General features: G+C 39.0%; 2 protein-coding genes across 2 annotated transcripts; one reads left to right on the top strand and one right to left on the bottom strand.

The window, feature by feature from the left end:
* Positions 1–798: 798 nt before the first annotated feature.
* Positions 799–5403, top strand: gata1a (GATA binding protein 1a). Its single transcript, XM_042496313.2, has 6 exons — positions 799–943; positions 2591–2825; positions 2911–3411; positions 4058–4203; positions 4519–4644; positions 4731–5403. Exons 2-6 carry the CDS (start codon positions 2612–2614, stop codon positions 5022–5024), a joined length of 1281 nt encoding a protein of 426 aa, XP_042352247.1. The 5' UTR covers positions 799–943; positions 2591–2611; the 3' UTR covers positions 5025–5403.
* A 4248-nt stretch (positions 5404–9651) lies between these two features.
* LOC121955462 (bcl-2-like protein 1) lies at positions 9652–13858 on the bottom strand. The gene is made up of 3 exons (XM_042503435.2): positions 13725–13858; positions 11578–12230; positions 9652–10293 (listed from the first exon to the last, which is right to left on the bottom strand). Exons 2-3 carry the CDS (start codon positions 12100–12102, stop codon positions 10153–10155), a joined length of 666 nt encoding a protein of 221 aa, XP_042359369.1. The 5' UTR covers positions 12103–12230; positions 13725–13858; the 3' UTR covers positions 9652–10152.
* Positions 13859–15122: the final 1264 nt, after the last annotated feature.

Here is a 15122-nt window from a genome sequence, read left to right as displayed (position 1 = left end):
ATTTCCCTGAAAACTGTAAATGAACAAAGAGAGAGGAAAGTCGGGGAGCTGCTTTGACTATCAAATGACTGGGACAGTGTCGGGCTTGTGCGCCACCAGGCCACGTCCAGACCATATCTCTCCTCCATGATTGCAGCTCCTCTCCCGATTTGCATTACTGTGTTCCACTCCAAGCTTTGCTGGACCACAAAGAAATTGACTCTTTGCATTTTATATTTGCTTTGTTCAAATGTCTGCAGACTCTTTTTCCATGTGGGCTTGGTCTTATCAGGGGCTGTATGCACATTTCATCAACAGACAAAAAGCACCCAGCCTGCACACTCACTGCTCTGCTGGGGAAAGCTGTATGATGTCCTTCATGTTGCATTTATGTGTGTACAACTACATTTTAATGGGGTCAGGGACAGGTTTTGGTTTTGGGGTAAATGCGTTATCCCTCGGCTATACATAATTGTTTGATAATGGCCATACTTTGGTGCGGATATGCTTTTTGTATGTTGTGCTTTCTCTCTAAATCTACTTAGATACAAACATGTTATCAGTACTACACTACAGCACAAACAGCCATAAAGGAAGAGCAGAGGAACCAAGATTCAAAGCTTTACCTGTCGCACTCACTTCTGATGCCAAAAGGGTTTGATAGGGAAAACATTATTTATGCATAGATTATACAGTTATACATCATTTTACATTGAGAGTTGTTACATGTTACATCTGCATTTTTTTCTCTGTGGACCAAAGAGGTGTGTCTTTCAAAAAAGTTGTCCCCAACCCCTCCCACGGACTGTTTCTTAGCCCTGAACTTCGCTGGCTGTTGGAGAAGTTGTTCTTGTAACCATCAGCCTATAGTGAGATAGACAGACGAGCTGTTCCACTGTCCACCTGGCGTCATACATTTAACCTGAAGTCCTGCTCACCACACTCATCCGTGACGTCCACTCAGGTAGGTGACCTATTGATTCTTTGTCTCCTGTTGGTCTCATTCTTCTGCAGACGCCAGTTTATAATCCAGTTGATTTAGCAAAAAATATATCTTGTGAAAGTAAATTTATATGTTTGAGACTTTCACTGGTATGGTTTCATCTCAAGACATTTATTACCTGATTAACTGTGAGTTGTAGAGATATGAGAGGTGAGGACTTTGCTTTGGGGTGATGGAGATTATATTTCCTTTCCAATAAATTTTAACAGCTTCTCTTCTCTAGATGTTTCAAATTATTATTATTATTATTATTATTATTATTATTATTATTATTATTATTATTATTATTATTATTATTACATTTGTTGTCTTATTAATATTATTGTTATCATAGAGTTAAAATATCTTTTAAGACTGAATAGAATGAAATGAAATATCCTGTTTACGTTATATGTATCAATATAAACAACTGTAGTAATAACAGCCCACTCATTAATTGTTCAGTCAGAGTTATAATTATATAACTTCAGGTTCCTTAACCATGATCCTGTGTAGAGCTTATATCAGAAAAAAGCCATGTAGTTTAGCATAATTAAGTCTAAAAATCGAAATGAGTTTAAATTTCTGGACTCCTCAGTACGGTCTCATTTGACTGACTTTCCACAGCATGCCGTCTCACTCTTCTGTGTTTTTACATTTGTCACGTTTTCAGTATATCAGGTTTCTATTAATCAGATGAGTCGTGTTGTATTGCTGGAGGTGGATATATTTAGCATTATAATAATGCTGTCTATCAGATTTTCTCAGACTTTATCAGACGGTATCAGCCTCTTCTTTTTCCTCCTCTCTTTCCTCTAAAGATATGGAGCAAGAGCAGCTTTGGTCTGTTATTGCTTTTTTTCATGATATTGCTTTGACATTTTCACTTTTTTTTTCACTTTCATCAGTTTTTTTTAAAGCAGCCAATTTTTAGTATTTGTAAAGAGCACCAAATGGGTTAAACCTTTTATCAAAATATTGTTTAGTTATTACTTTTTTGAGTTATTCTTTAGCACCACTGAACAATTACTTAATAAGAACATCCCTTACATATTGAAAAGACTGGTGTGAAAATGTCACATAATCTCTTAAGCAGTGTGACAGAAGTTGCCACAAACACTCAACTCACTCACTCAGAAAACACCTTTTTCTATCTGGAGTGTTGAGCTGTTTGTCCACCTTGCTGGCGTCCCTGAGGACACATATCTTTTGCATTCTTCTAACTGGCACACCTATTATAGAAAGACCACTTTGTAACCGTTTGGTCACTGGCTGTATCACTACTTTTATAGACCCATTTATTTTTAGTTTTTACTTTCAGCCACAGTCAAATGAGGATCCTAGAAAAGGAAGTTTGAAGAAGCCTGCTACCAAGAGATGGTGTCCCTGATAACTTCAGATTAGATTGGTTATTATGAAGTGAAGAGTGCAGTGATGGTGTATCAACTTTTAGCAAAGTGACAGTAAATCAGATGCAGTTAATTGTAGCATGTGGGCAAAAAAAATAAATTAAAAAAATCAGATTTCGGCTTTCATTTCTTTTTTGAAAAATACTCCTGGCAGGATACATTTGGCAGAACTCTCAGAGCGCTGTAGGTTTCTCATGTCCCCACTATGGTCGTATTGTAGGTTGAGGTTTATTCTGTCAGCATGGAGGACTCGTCAGAGCAGTCCCAGTGGGTGTCGCCTGCTCTGCTCAGCTCAGATCCTCTGGCCGGTTTCTCCTCTGAGCCCGGGCTTTTGCCTCCAGGAGAAGAGGGCGAGTCCTTCTTTTCCAGTCAGGACACAGACTACACCAACCTACCTTCCTTCTTCTCCAACCCGAGCCAAAGCCGAGCAGCACCCACCTACAGACACAGCTCGGGTCAGTGCTCCCACTCACTTTCACCCATTAAACCCATCCCCTCGTTCAGCCTAAAAATGACTGAATCTGTTCTGTCTTTCCAAAGTTCGACAGGTGTACACCTCACCGAGTCTCCTCAGCAACCTCCAGCTGCTGGATGGGCCAGGCAGTCACTCCCTGAGCTCACCCTACAACCCCCCAGCCTCCACCTGGAGCAGCAGCCCCCTCAGCAAGACCTCGCTGCACTCACACACCCCAACCTCCCTCTACACCCCTGGCGTCACCTCTTCTTTCATCACCTCCAGAGACGGATACTTGTCTCCGAGCAGAGAGGGCCGGGAGAGTCCCCGGCTTCAGGAGGCCCTGAAGGCCGAGCGCCTGAGCCCGTTGGGGGGGTCGGGGGCCAGCAGCAGTTTTCTGAATCTGACTCCTGCTGCTGGGAGTGTGTACACTCCGTCGTCTCACCCACACATGCTGAGCCCCTACAACTCCTACATGACGGGTCCACAGGAGTACAACTCCGCTGCCATCTACTCCAGCCCGGGAGCCTGGATCAGCCCCTCATACTCCCCCAAACTCCGCAATAAGATGAGGATATCCACTCCAGGTGAGAATAGCCAAGGATTTGTCATTTCCTCTGATTTCAGATCAGGCAGTAATGTAAAAAAGATTTAGGATTGAAACTTTGTTTTTGACCCTGAAGCAGGAGTTGACAAAACAATCTCACCAAAATATTTATTAATATAAAACAATCAGTCAGTTAACCAATTAGTTGATTAAAATGGAATTAATTGCCCACTGTTTTAGTAATCAACTGTTTAAGTCATATTTAAAGCAAAAAAACCCCACTTTTGTCGGATCCACGTTCTCTAATTGGAGAATTTTCTGCTTTCCTTTATCATTTATGATAGTAAATAAAGAGTCTTTGGGTTTCGGACTTTTGGTTGGACATAAGAAGCCATTTGAACATGTCAAATTATGATGAGCCTTTTTAAGTTTTTTTTTGACATTTTATAGACTAAACTATTAATTAAATAATCATGATAATAATCTGCAGATTAATCAATAATGAAAATAATCGTTAGTCACAGCCCTATTAATGGAAGACATTTGCACATGACAGAATCTGTACCAACATATTGACTTATTAATTTCAAGGAAAATTTGTTTTTAAATGATCAAGCATTTTGTAATAAACTCTTTATGTACTACAGGATTCAATAGTAACGGTGTAATTTTTGAATTTTGAACAGAGGCCAGAGAGTGTGTTAACTGTGGAGCCACAGCCACCCCCCTGTGGCGTCGGGATGGTACAGGCCACTACCTGTGCAACGCCTGTGGACTGTACCACAAGATGAACGGCCAGAACAGACCACTGATCCGACCCAAGAAGAGACTGGTAGGAGATACACACCAGCACACCTCTTTGGGTGGCTAAGGGCATAAACACAATATATATTTGATTTGTGAAAACTTAAACAAATAAAAAGTAATTGCCAATTTTTTTTGTGCATTTTTCTCCCCGAATAAGAGCATGAAAGTAGCATAGGCAGACAAAATTAAAGACATTTTCACCATAAATTCCATACATTGGTGCATAAAAATTCACTAGAATGCAGAAAATGAAGTTGGATGTTAAAAATGTTCTTACAGAGGACAAGCCAATTAATGTGTGTCCCCCAATGTTGAAATAAAACCTAAGCCCTTGTTTCAGATTGTCAGCAAGCGGGCTGGCACACTGTGTGCCAACTGCCACACAAGCATAACAACACTGTGGAGACGCAACGCCAATGGAGAGCCTGTGTGTAACGCTTGTGGACTCTACTTTAAACTGCACAATGTGAGTCAGTCTGCATAAAACTATGGGCTTTATTCTTTTAAAAAAATCAGCTTGTAGACAAAACTATGCTTCCATTCTTGTCCCAGGTCAACAGGCCGCTCACCATGAAGAAGGACTGCATTCAAACACGCAACAGAAAAGTGTCCAACAAGAACAAAAAGAGCAAGAAGGCCACCATGTTTGAGCCGTACTCTGAGCCGCCATTGCCTCAGCCTTCCTCCCTGGACGACAACTGCGGGTCATTTTCCCTTGGCCCTGGGACACTCCTCACCTACAGCCACACACCGCACCTCATCCCAACACCATCACCTCTGCATCCCTCCACCTCCCTACAATACACACACCACCTCAACACTGGCATGATGCCCACACTGGTCTGAAATGACAAAAAAGGCACCTGAAAGCTGTATATTTAGGAATCAGCATGCTTGCTTGCTAGTTATTTGTGTGAATTTGTACATATGTGTTTGGATGACTCAGGTTTTCTGTTTATTTTCATTGTATTTTATTATCAAGTCAGATAAAATCACTCTACTGAGGTTGCTGCGCATGTAAACACACTGATACGGGAATTGCTTCAGCTGTAAATACAAACTCAAAGCAAGATCTGACTTCCCCCGTCTTCACCTCTCTTCAGTTATTCATAATGTGAAATCATGCTTTGGTTTTGTGTTACACGGGTCTGTTTTGTATTTGCAAGGTTGATATTACCATATTAGAACTCTACAGGGGAAATAATAAAATGTGCGACTTATTCTGTTGGAGTTGTAAAGGCTTTTGTTTTTGATGTCATTTGAATTCCCAGTTCATCTGTTCAGCTCGGTGACCTGACCACAGCCAAGCCTCCTGTATGGGTTTATTGTACTCCCCTGCTCAGGTATAATAGTCTCTTTGTACAGCCCCGCTGCACTTTGACAGTATAAATTGTACATAGTGGGTATGCAAATTCTCCATTCTGCAGAAGTGACAAACATTCAACTAAAGTGCAACACTTACACATAGGTTTTATATTTAGATCAGGGCTGCCAGTTGATGAGCAACTGGCCTTCAGCTTCACACACGCAAGGTCATGTTTGTATTTGATATTCGTCATCACTGTAGTGCGCTCTTAAAGGGGATTTTTTTTTCAGGCATCACACTCTCATGATTGAATGCGAAGGTCAGAGCACACAGAGCAGAGAACTTAGGTAATAATGAGTTCTGAAATGTTTCACGACATCACAGCAACAAAGAGAAAGCTAAAGATGCAAATCTTATATTCCCTAAGGGAAACTAACAAACATATTTAGGTCCTGTACTTTTTACCACAAAGTAAAAAATACTGCATTAAAGAAAGGAAGGAAATAAGGAAATACTTCCCCCACAAAGTTTACAAACTTCTACACAACTTGTGCAGTATAACCCACTTTTTTGCTCTAATCTTATTATTTAAATCTGAACTAAAAGTGAAACCTATACGCACTTTTCAAAGTCAGACTCATACTAAGGGTGTTTTTAGTAAAGGTGTATGTTTTTTGGAAGTACTGAGTATTCGACTGGATGAATGATACTTGAGAGTTTGCAAACTGATATTATGGTTTAGGTTCGCTGGTGTTAAACGTTGTCCCAAATAAATGAATAACTCAATATGTCGATGCAAGAAAAACAGCGTTTTCTTCACAAATTCAAGGTATCACAGCATGACTCAGTGATTTACAAATGTATTCCTTTAAGTGAAAGTATAAACATATCTAATAGGTATTTGTTGTGGAGCATAAGCACTTAAATGAAATAAAATAAAATAAAATAAAATAAAATAAAATAAAATAAAATAAAATAAAATAAAATAAAATAAAATAAAATATGTTATTTTTTATATTTGTTTGAAAAATCTTCATCTGAAAAGTAACAGGCTTGAGCTTCTAGCTAAAAGAACATATACTGTGTGGAGGCTACAATATTTATATAGTAAAATGTAGTGGAGTAGAAGTATAAAGTAGCAGATAATAAAAGTACTCTACTGAAGTACAGTACTTCAGTAAACTTCACCCCAGTTAATGAGTACAGCCAAAACAATTTTACAGACTATGTCTGCATTATCATGCGATTTCTATGTAGATGTCAGCAATACTTCAGTTAAGATGTTTATTTCTACCACAATTGTTCATATCATGTTAATCCCTCTAAATGACCCAGAGATAAGTGTTTCATACTGATTAAACATGAGTTTGTCTCTTAGATTAGATGATTCAGTGGAAGCATGGACTGATCTGCTGTACTTGTCTTTTTCTCCTTGTTTCTGCTGTTTTTTTTCCCCTCTCTTGTTGGATGTTTGTCCATTGATGTATTTCCCATCTGTCTGTGTGTGTCTCAGACTGGGCGTGGCTCACCTACATTTGGCTCTCCAGCTGAATTCCTCACACACCTGCAGCTCCTTACACACCTGCTGATCATATACTCTGATTGCAAGCTACCTGATTTAAGCCCAGCTTTCCTTTCTGTCTGTTGCTGCCCTGTATTACTTCTACAGTCTGAGCGTTTAACCATTTAAACTACCACTTGTATTTTATATCTGCATTGTGGGTCTTAACCACAATTATAACAAGATTTTCCTGCCAAAGACAAAATCCCTAAATGCAAAGAAACACATTCAATGTGTTGTCATTTTCTTCTAAATGAAACTTTCAAACACTGTGCAGCAGCGCAGTATATATATGCAGTATATTTGTTATGCTGAGCAGCAGCTGGGGTGGGTGGGCTGGGGTTGCTCGTTCAGGACTGGGAGATGACTGATAGGTTATCACTGAGGACACAGACCCCAAAACCATCCACCTGCTGCTGACACCGCCACTCTCACACTCCCTGTCAGTTAGTCGCTGAGGGGCACCGTGTACACTTGAGGTATGAGGACATGACACCAGAGAGAGTTCAATAAATCATTGGTATCAACTGAAGGCACAAAAAGGACTGCTGTAGGTAGATTATCTCCACTTTAAAAAAAAAATCTTCATTTATTTTGAAAATGACAAACATGTTATAAAAGAATAAAGCGTTTCTCAGTTTTGTTGCTCAAAAGAGTTCCTTCATGGTTTCAAAATCAATGTGTCACGTTTAGGTCACACACTGATTCGTCCATGCTTCACTGCAGACCTCAAGGAGAAATAAGACTTTCATTTGTGCACAGCCTGTTAACATCTGGGCATGCCACCCACTCAGGACACAACCACAACACACACACACACACACACACACACACACACACACACTGACTCACACAGTGACTCCCATGAGTGTTTTGATGATAAACCAACTCTGAGGCAGATGTTTTGATTATAAACATTTTGCCTGTTGCTTATCAAACACACAAAAACCATTAAATACGTGATGTTTTATTAACTTTACGAATAGTCAGCCATTGTTATGCTTAACTGCCCTGATTCCCCCAGGACCCCGATGACGGGAATTTGATGCATTGATGCCGTTCTAAGTCACAAGGTGAAACGAGGGTTTTTTTGTTTGAATCCATTTACCACATTTAGCCAAAGTTTACCCTAAATCACGCTAAAGTAGAGAAACCTTTAAAGTACTCATTGACTCCCTCCTCAAGAACGATCAGAATGAGTGAAAGAGTCACGAGACAATTAAATGTCAAAAAAATATGAAAAATGAACTGCCTCTATCTGCTGTTTATCTGCTGCAGCCGTCAGCTCTGCTCTGGGGAAATGGCAACAAATGAAGGGGATAGATTAGCAACCACAGGCTGCTCGTGTTCGCTCAGAAGGCCGTCCGTTAGTGGCCCTCTCTCTCCTGCTCCCTCAGTGTTCGTCTCCATTCAGCCTGTTACATCCTGCAGAGCTTACTACTTTAAGATGTAATAAAGGCTATTGTAACAGGGTAGCACATGATTTGATAATGATTTTTTTTTTGATCTTGACACTATGAGACTCTCTAAGGGTTGAGATTGTTATGACCATCTCTTGGCAAATGTATGTTTTGATTGTAATTAATCAGCCTTCCTGAAGGAGGAAACAGATGCATTTTTGACTAGCAGAATGCATGTCAACACATCTCTGTCATATCTACAGCCACAAATAAATTCGCACTAAATGAAACCACCACAGCTAAATGTATACTCCTTTTGAAACATGTGGTACATGTACACCACCTGAAGGTCAGAGCACAACACTGCAGCTCCAGTTTCTCGCCAACTGACACAGGATGTAAAACTCTACACACTGCAGTTTAGAGATAAAACACACTCTGTGTGTGTGTGTGTGTTTGTGTGTGTGTGGTTCATGTACATTGTTGGGGTTATATTGATGACATTGAGCTGAATAGAAATTGTAGAAAGCTCCAATAATTTTGTAAAAGTGGCAAAGTTCTATTTTTGACTATGACATCAACAGAATTTAATCAAGATTATAAAACAAAACCCTTGTTGTAAAATGAGATTCTGCACATTGAGAAATATTTTGGGTAAAGCTTTTGGTATTGTCTTGATGATGACATACATATATGATCATGAAAAATACATAATATACAGTATATGAGCTCAGTAACCACTTTTCAGTGTGTAGGCAATACTCTTCATATGTGCTAAAAGCATCCATATTTCAGACAATTTCAACATTGTGTTACATCTCGCAAATGATTCTTGATGCTGCATGTGCTGCTGATAAAATGTTGTATTTATTAGATATAAATGTTTCCTTTGCACATAAAACCCAGAAAACTTTGTGCTAAGAATATTGTATTTTTAGCCTGATATTCAAACTGAGTTGAGATTTTCTTTAATTTAATCCTACACATTTTAATAAATCTGAGATGTAAGCAGCAATTAAGAGGTTTCCTTATGTAATACATTTTTTTAACAGGAGCGTTCGACAGTGCTATGGCAGTCCTATGAGAGATATTTTGCACATTACAGCATGTTGGAGTCAGGGCTAAGCTTGACAGTACACTGTACATATGTGTGTGTGTATAGTGTGACACTGGTTGTTTGAGACAATCTATGAAACAAGACACAAGAAAAACATAAATATATTTATTTTTTGAAGCATGCCTAAAACTCCAGTACAGCCAACAAAATGATCTGAGCATTACACAGTGAAAAAGAAGTATAACTTATTTTCTCTGTCAGTTTGTAAGTTATAAAACTTGGTCCTTGGATAACACACAAAGGAAAAAATAAAAAAATAAGCAGTCTCATCAAACCAATCGAATATTTTTCACTGTCTCTTAGCTTATCGGGATCATTTAAAGCACTTCCAGTCAAGAGATTAACACCCTTTAACAAATGAAAATCTCCACTGTGTGTTAAAAGAAATAAAAAAACACAGGACAAAGCAGGGTGAGGAGTGTAACAGCTCACCAAGCTACATATTATGGATGCTCCCACAAACTGCTTTCACCGCCAAACCACATCCTGTCAGTGCACAAGCAGACTGGGCATTTTGTAAACATCAACTATTTTATTTTCTTGGCGTAGCATTACACAGGGTGTGCCATGATGGATGAGATGCAGCACCTTCAGTGATTCTTGGCCATGACTACACCAACCAGCACTCCCATAAGTACCACCACTCCAACTAGCAGCCATCTTCTCAGACGCTCCTGAGATCTCCTCGCTTCGGCAGCGCTGCCCTCCCCAAAAATCTCAGCAAAGCAGTCCTGGAATCAAACATTCATCCAGACAAAGAAGAGAACATTTTGTTATAAGACAATATCTGCATCTCTTTCTATCCACAATAAAGCAATACTTTGAAAATGTACAACTGTTGCCAAAAATATTGTTACTTTAGCACATAAAAAATGCTTTTTCTAATATGAAAGTAGTTACCTATGAAACTGCAGTATATCAGACAATCATTTTATACATGTGCATCTTTGCCTTTGGTGCATGTAGTACATAAATTAATAGTACTAACTTTAATTATATTCTAAATATGTATGTATGTTTGTATACAGTATACGGGTATCTACATATAGGTTGTATACACTATGTGTTTATGCACACATGTATTGTAATCTTTTTCTACAGTTAAACTAATTCACATTTTTTGTTTGTAATCGGAGGAATTGTTACTTTCATTTAAACGAAGATATAATATATACTGTCAATATATTACTTACAAAGAAAGAAAAATATGTTCATATTTAAAATACAAATGTTTGTTTATTTTTTAAGTTTACAGTGAAGCAAAACTCTAACATAAAATGCAAGTGTTATATTTTTGAACTGGTGTGTAGTGGATAATATCAAGGCATCAGTACTTTTCAGATGTTGCAAGAAATAATGTAATAAATAAATAATAATGTAATCTGCCATCCTCCATGAAAATCAAGCTTTTTTCAGAGCCACCTTTAAAGCCTGTAGGCAGCCAGTAATCTATGGTCAAAAAGCAGATTTGCAGTGTTTTTAGTGTTTTTTTCTTGCAAAGTGCAAGGCAGTAAAACATGCACTTTGCACACAGTCACACAGTCTTTTTTCAATCCAGATAATTCCAATATCTCACCTGTTGATATATGCCAATACCCGGTACCGTGTGCTCTTTTCCCCCCACATTTAAAGTCTGTATACCTCGTTGCATAGAACTAAAGGTGATACAGATCTGTATCGGGTCAACACATCCCGAGACTAAGGCTCTCAACACACAACCACATTTCACAAAACACAAACTATGGGGTGTTTTCTGAAATGTGTTTTGTGAAATGTTGAGTTTTGTGGAATTTTGTTTTCTGAAATGTGGGTTTTGTTTTATGAAATATGAATTTTGTGAAATGTTATGTTTCATGAAATGGTGTGTTTACTGAAATGTTGACATATCATATACTATATTTAGGCCTTTTCAAAAAAAAAAAAAGTAGTATTTTGACCCTGAGGGCCACTGTACCAAACACAGCCACAGTTCCATTAATAAAGCTGCACGCTGACTTCATCCCCTGCTGACTCACCCATCCTCCTTGGCTTTGGATCCATGGATCGATGTGCTCATCCAGGTACATGGTCATCCAGTCTGCGATGCGGGAAACCAGCTCGCTCATATCCCTCTCTACACATTCCACACACAGCACACCTCCAAAGGAAAACAGGCCCACTACACGTCCCCAGTTGACTCCATCCTTGAACACCTCGTCCATTACGCTCTTAAAGCTGTGGTAGGCCGTGTCAGGAGTGATGTCAATCTGTGAGGAAAGGTCACTGAACGCTTGCATGAAACGCAGTTCAAACTCATCTGCTGAGTCCCGAAGAGCTGCCTTTACAGCCTCAATGTCCCCATGTGGGGATGTAGATGTCCCCGGCTGGCCGCCTCCATTCCTGCTGTTAACCAGCAAGCCATTACTGGCAGCTGAGTTGGCCTTGTCTCCTTCAGTCCTTCCACCAGCATCCTCTGGCCTCAGCAGAGACGCTGGGTGGTTCCTCTGCGACAGCTTGTAGCTTATGAAGAACTCCACCAGCTCTCTGTTACTGTACGACATTATTTCCACACTGTGAACCTCCAACACACCGCAAGCCTAATCAGACCCCATGGTTTCTCCTGTCATCCTCACAGCAAGTCTCTCACATCAGAGCTTCTTCTCCTTGTGTATCAGCCAGCAATAAAAGCCTGGAAGCATACAGGAGGGGAAAAGGTTGCATTATTTCCTGTAAGCAAACACCTTTTTCCTGTCTTTTAGCATCCATTGGTTTCCATTAAAGGGATAGTTCAGATTCTTTGAAGTGGGGTTGTCTGGAGTACTTTTTCATAGTCAGTATATTGCATACAGTAGATGTCAGTTGGCCCCAGTTTGGAGAAGCAGGTTGGAGTCAGACACAGAAGCTAAGCAATGTACTGCCTTAGGTGGGGATCGACAACAAAACATATTTCAGCCACCTAAAAAAATCATTATCAGTTTAACGCTACATTGAGAACATTTACACTTCTTTACCTTTCCGTCTGATAGACCATTCTGACAGGGAAGCTGTTTTCTATGCTTTCAGCAAAGACACCAGATTCTACTGACAAAAAACAGTCATTTCAGCTCGCTGACCACCGAGCTGCTGGTCTACTGCTGCTTCCATCAGTCAGTTAGTTAATGTTAGTGAGACTTTGGTGAATCTGCACTAATCATTTTCAATGCAAAAGTTACACAATAACACACACAAATTTAGTGTACAAGGCAGCAGTAGACCAGCAGCTCCTGTGTTGAGGGAGCTGAAATTATGATTTTTGTCAATGGAGTCTGGCTTTAAAGAGAGCGATATAATGCCTTCATTTTTCTGTTGAAAAACACTGGCTGACATTAAAGAAAGCAGGTGAAGTGCTCTCAATATAATGTACACTTCATTGAGTTTTTTAGGTGGGTGTTTTTATAGGTGGCTAAAATACGGACAGCCTCCACAGCAGTACATTGATTAGCTTCAATGCCTTCCAGCCTGCTTCTCCAAACTGGAGACGTGCAGACTGTTATCTTCTGTATCTGTTACACTGAATATGGATAAGTACCTCATACAACCCCACTTCAAAATAAAAAAAAAAAAGAGGACCATCCCTTGAATTTCTGTAGGGCATTAAAATCCTCCAGGAAACTTGCCTGAGTTGTGTAAACCATCACAGAAAACACAAAGTCTGTGAGTTACATCATCGTTGCTGAGGCATACAGTTACACTGCACGTTGATTTAAGGTATTTGCACTGCATTAGCGCATAACAATAGTAATGTGTAAAATGTTCACCTCACGTTTCAGTAATCTGCTGACAGATTTACAGTAATGAATGAAAACTAATGGATAACTGACATGGTGAGAATAACATTGTAACGTTAGCAAGCAATTGAAAATAAGCACGAGTTGACAAACAATAGCTAAATATCAACTATATATATAAATATCAACTAAGTAGCATTACATCATTACACGACGAATAAGAAGCCAGATATGTGCATTTAGCTGCCAACCTGCCACACCTGACAGCTCTGGCTACAAGTCACGTAGATACTCAGTTTTAGCTTTCTATGCTAACTAGCTGCTTATAAACAGTCCATAGGAAACGCTTCAAAACCGACTACAAACTACATCCACGGGACGGATATGAGGTAATAATTACTGACAGTCATACTTACAACTGCTGGGAGGTTATTTCCGACTTTGAAAGTGCAGCTATTGAGTTATTATAAGCTGTAGCTGCGAAGGCAGACACAATATGGACATCATTGCAGCTGCACTCTGTGGCCTGGACTGTGATGCTCGCTGGCGGTTGGCCAATTCTGCTACTGTACCAGCCAGAAGTCCCGCCTCCCACTGCCGCTGCGCCAATCAGCGTCCGAAATAGACCGGAAATTAAGGGGCCCGTGAAATGAAAGCAAAATCATTTAAAAAAGCATGTCAACAGAGACTGTATATAAAGAGTATTATATACTTCTAAATAGAAGTACTTAAATTATAAAGCACATATTACACAGTGATAGTTTATATACAGTCTACGCACATGAACGTTTTTTTCTAGGTACTGTTTTGTGTAATGAATGTACAGTATCATGCAAAACTCTAAGGGCACCCTAAATTTTGTTATTTTAGCACGGTTATAGTGATCATACAGATTTATTTTTCAGTTCTCTTTTTGATAAATTACAACCAGAACATGCAGGAAATATGTATATAGTATTAAAAACACAAATATTTCAGAATTTAACAACTTCATCAGTTGCAGGTATTTAGTCTGACCTCCCTTTCTACTTAGCATGTCTCAAACTCTCATGGGCAGACATCATGAGATTTACAATATTAATCTTCTGGTGTATTTACACCAGGTTGCCTTTAGAGTCCAAAAGCTCAATGTTGATCGTTTGAGCTACCTTTTGTTATGTTTCCTTGACTGGTCTTTATCCCTTTCTTTGTTGAGCATTACATACACAATTTGTGACAGTCTGACTCACTGGAAACTGGCTACAACTGTACATATTTCCTGTATGATCTGGATGTATTTTAGTAAAGAGACTACTGAAGATTAATATCTATGATCATAATGGCATTGCTTAAATAATAAAGCTTTGGGTTGCCTAAGACGTTTGCACAGTACTGTATAAACAACATGGCTTTGAAATCTAGGATTAGATCATTACGAATAGGTGCAAACAACACAGACAAGAAACAAATTAAACTAGACAAGAAGTTGGGGGTATCAAATGTATAAATATATATTATAAAGAAATGAAATGATAATAAAATTAAATTGAAGGCCAGGGCTTTTGTTATAACTTATATTCACATGCATTAACATGCATTTAAGGGCTTTCACACAAGAAAGAAAATCATTATGAAACACACTGAACCTTGGTTTCACCTTCATATACTTGGATTTGTGTAGATACAATTTTTCAGGGATTGAATGTCATTAAACAGAAAGTTATCTTTGCTATTGTTCATGACAAATCCATAAACAAAGTCCTTTTGAGAAAAGTTTTCAAGTTGAAAAGTCTTTGGGGAAAGCCAGTCATGTATGTCAATCAAATCCATCTGTG

Source organism: Plectropomus leopardus, chromosome 2, assembly GCF_026936395.1.
Source record: "Plectropomus leopardus strain MGB_pleo_1.0 chromosome 2, ASM2693639v1, whole genome shotgun sequence".
In the NCBI taxonomy this organism is placed as follows: domain Eukaryota; kingdom Metazoa; phylum Chordata; class Actinopteri; order Perciformes; family Serranidae; genus Plectropomus; species Plectropomus leopardus.
Note: the sequence above shows the minus strand (reverse complement) of the source record. Positions and strands in the feature narration are given on the sequence as shown.

Bases quoted from the DNA above. Each gene is read 5' to 3' on its own strand.
- LOC121955462 (XM_042503435.2), bottom strand. From the start codon at position 12,102: ATGTCGTACAGTAACAGAGAGCTGGTGGAGTTCTTCATAAGCTACAAG. The intron at 10,294-11,577 runs GTGAGTCAGCAG...GTTTGATTCCAG, and splicing joins TCCAAAGCCAAGGAGGATGG to GACTGCTTTGCTGAGATTTT.
- gata1a (XM_042496313.2), top strand. From the start codon at position 2,612: ATGGAGGACTCGTCAGAGCAGTCCCAGTGGGTGTCGCCTGCTCTGCTC. The intron at 4,204-4,518 runs GTAGGAGATACA...CCCTTGTTTCAG, and splicing joins TCCGACCCAAGAAGAGACTG to ATTGTCAGCAAGCGGGCTGG. The intron at 4,645-4,730 runs GTGAGTCAGTCT...TTCTTGTCCCAG, and splicing joins TCTACTTTAAACTGCACAAT to GTCAACAGGCCGCTCACCAT.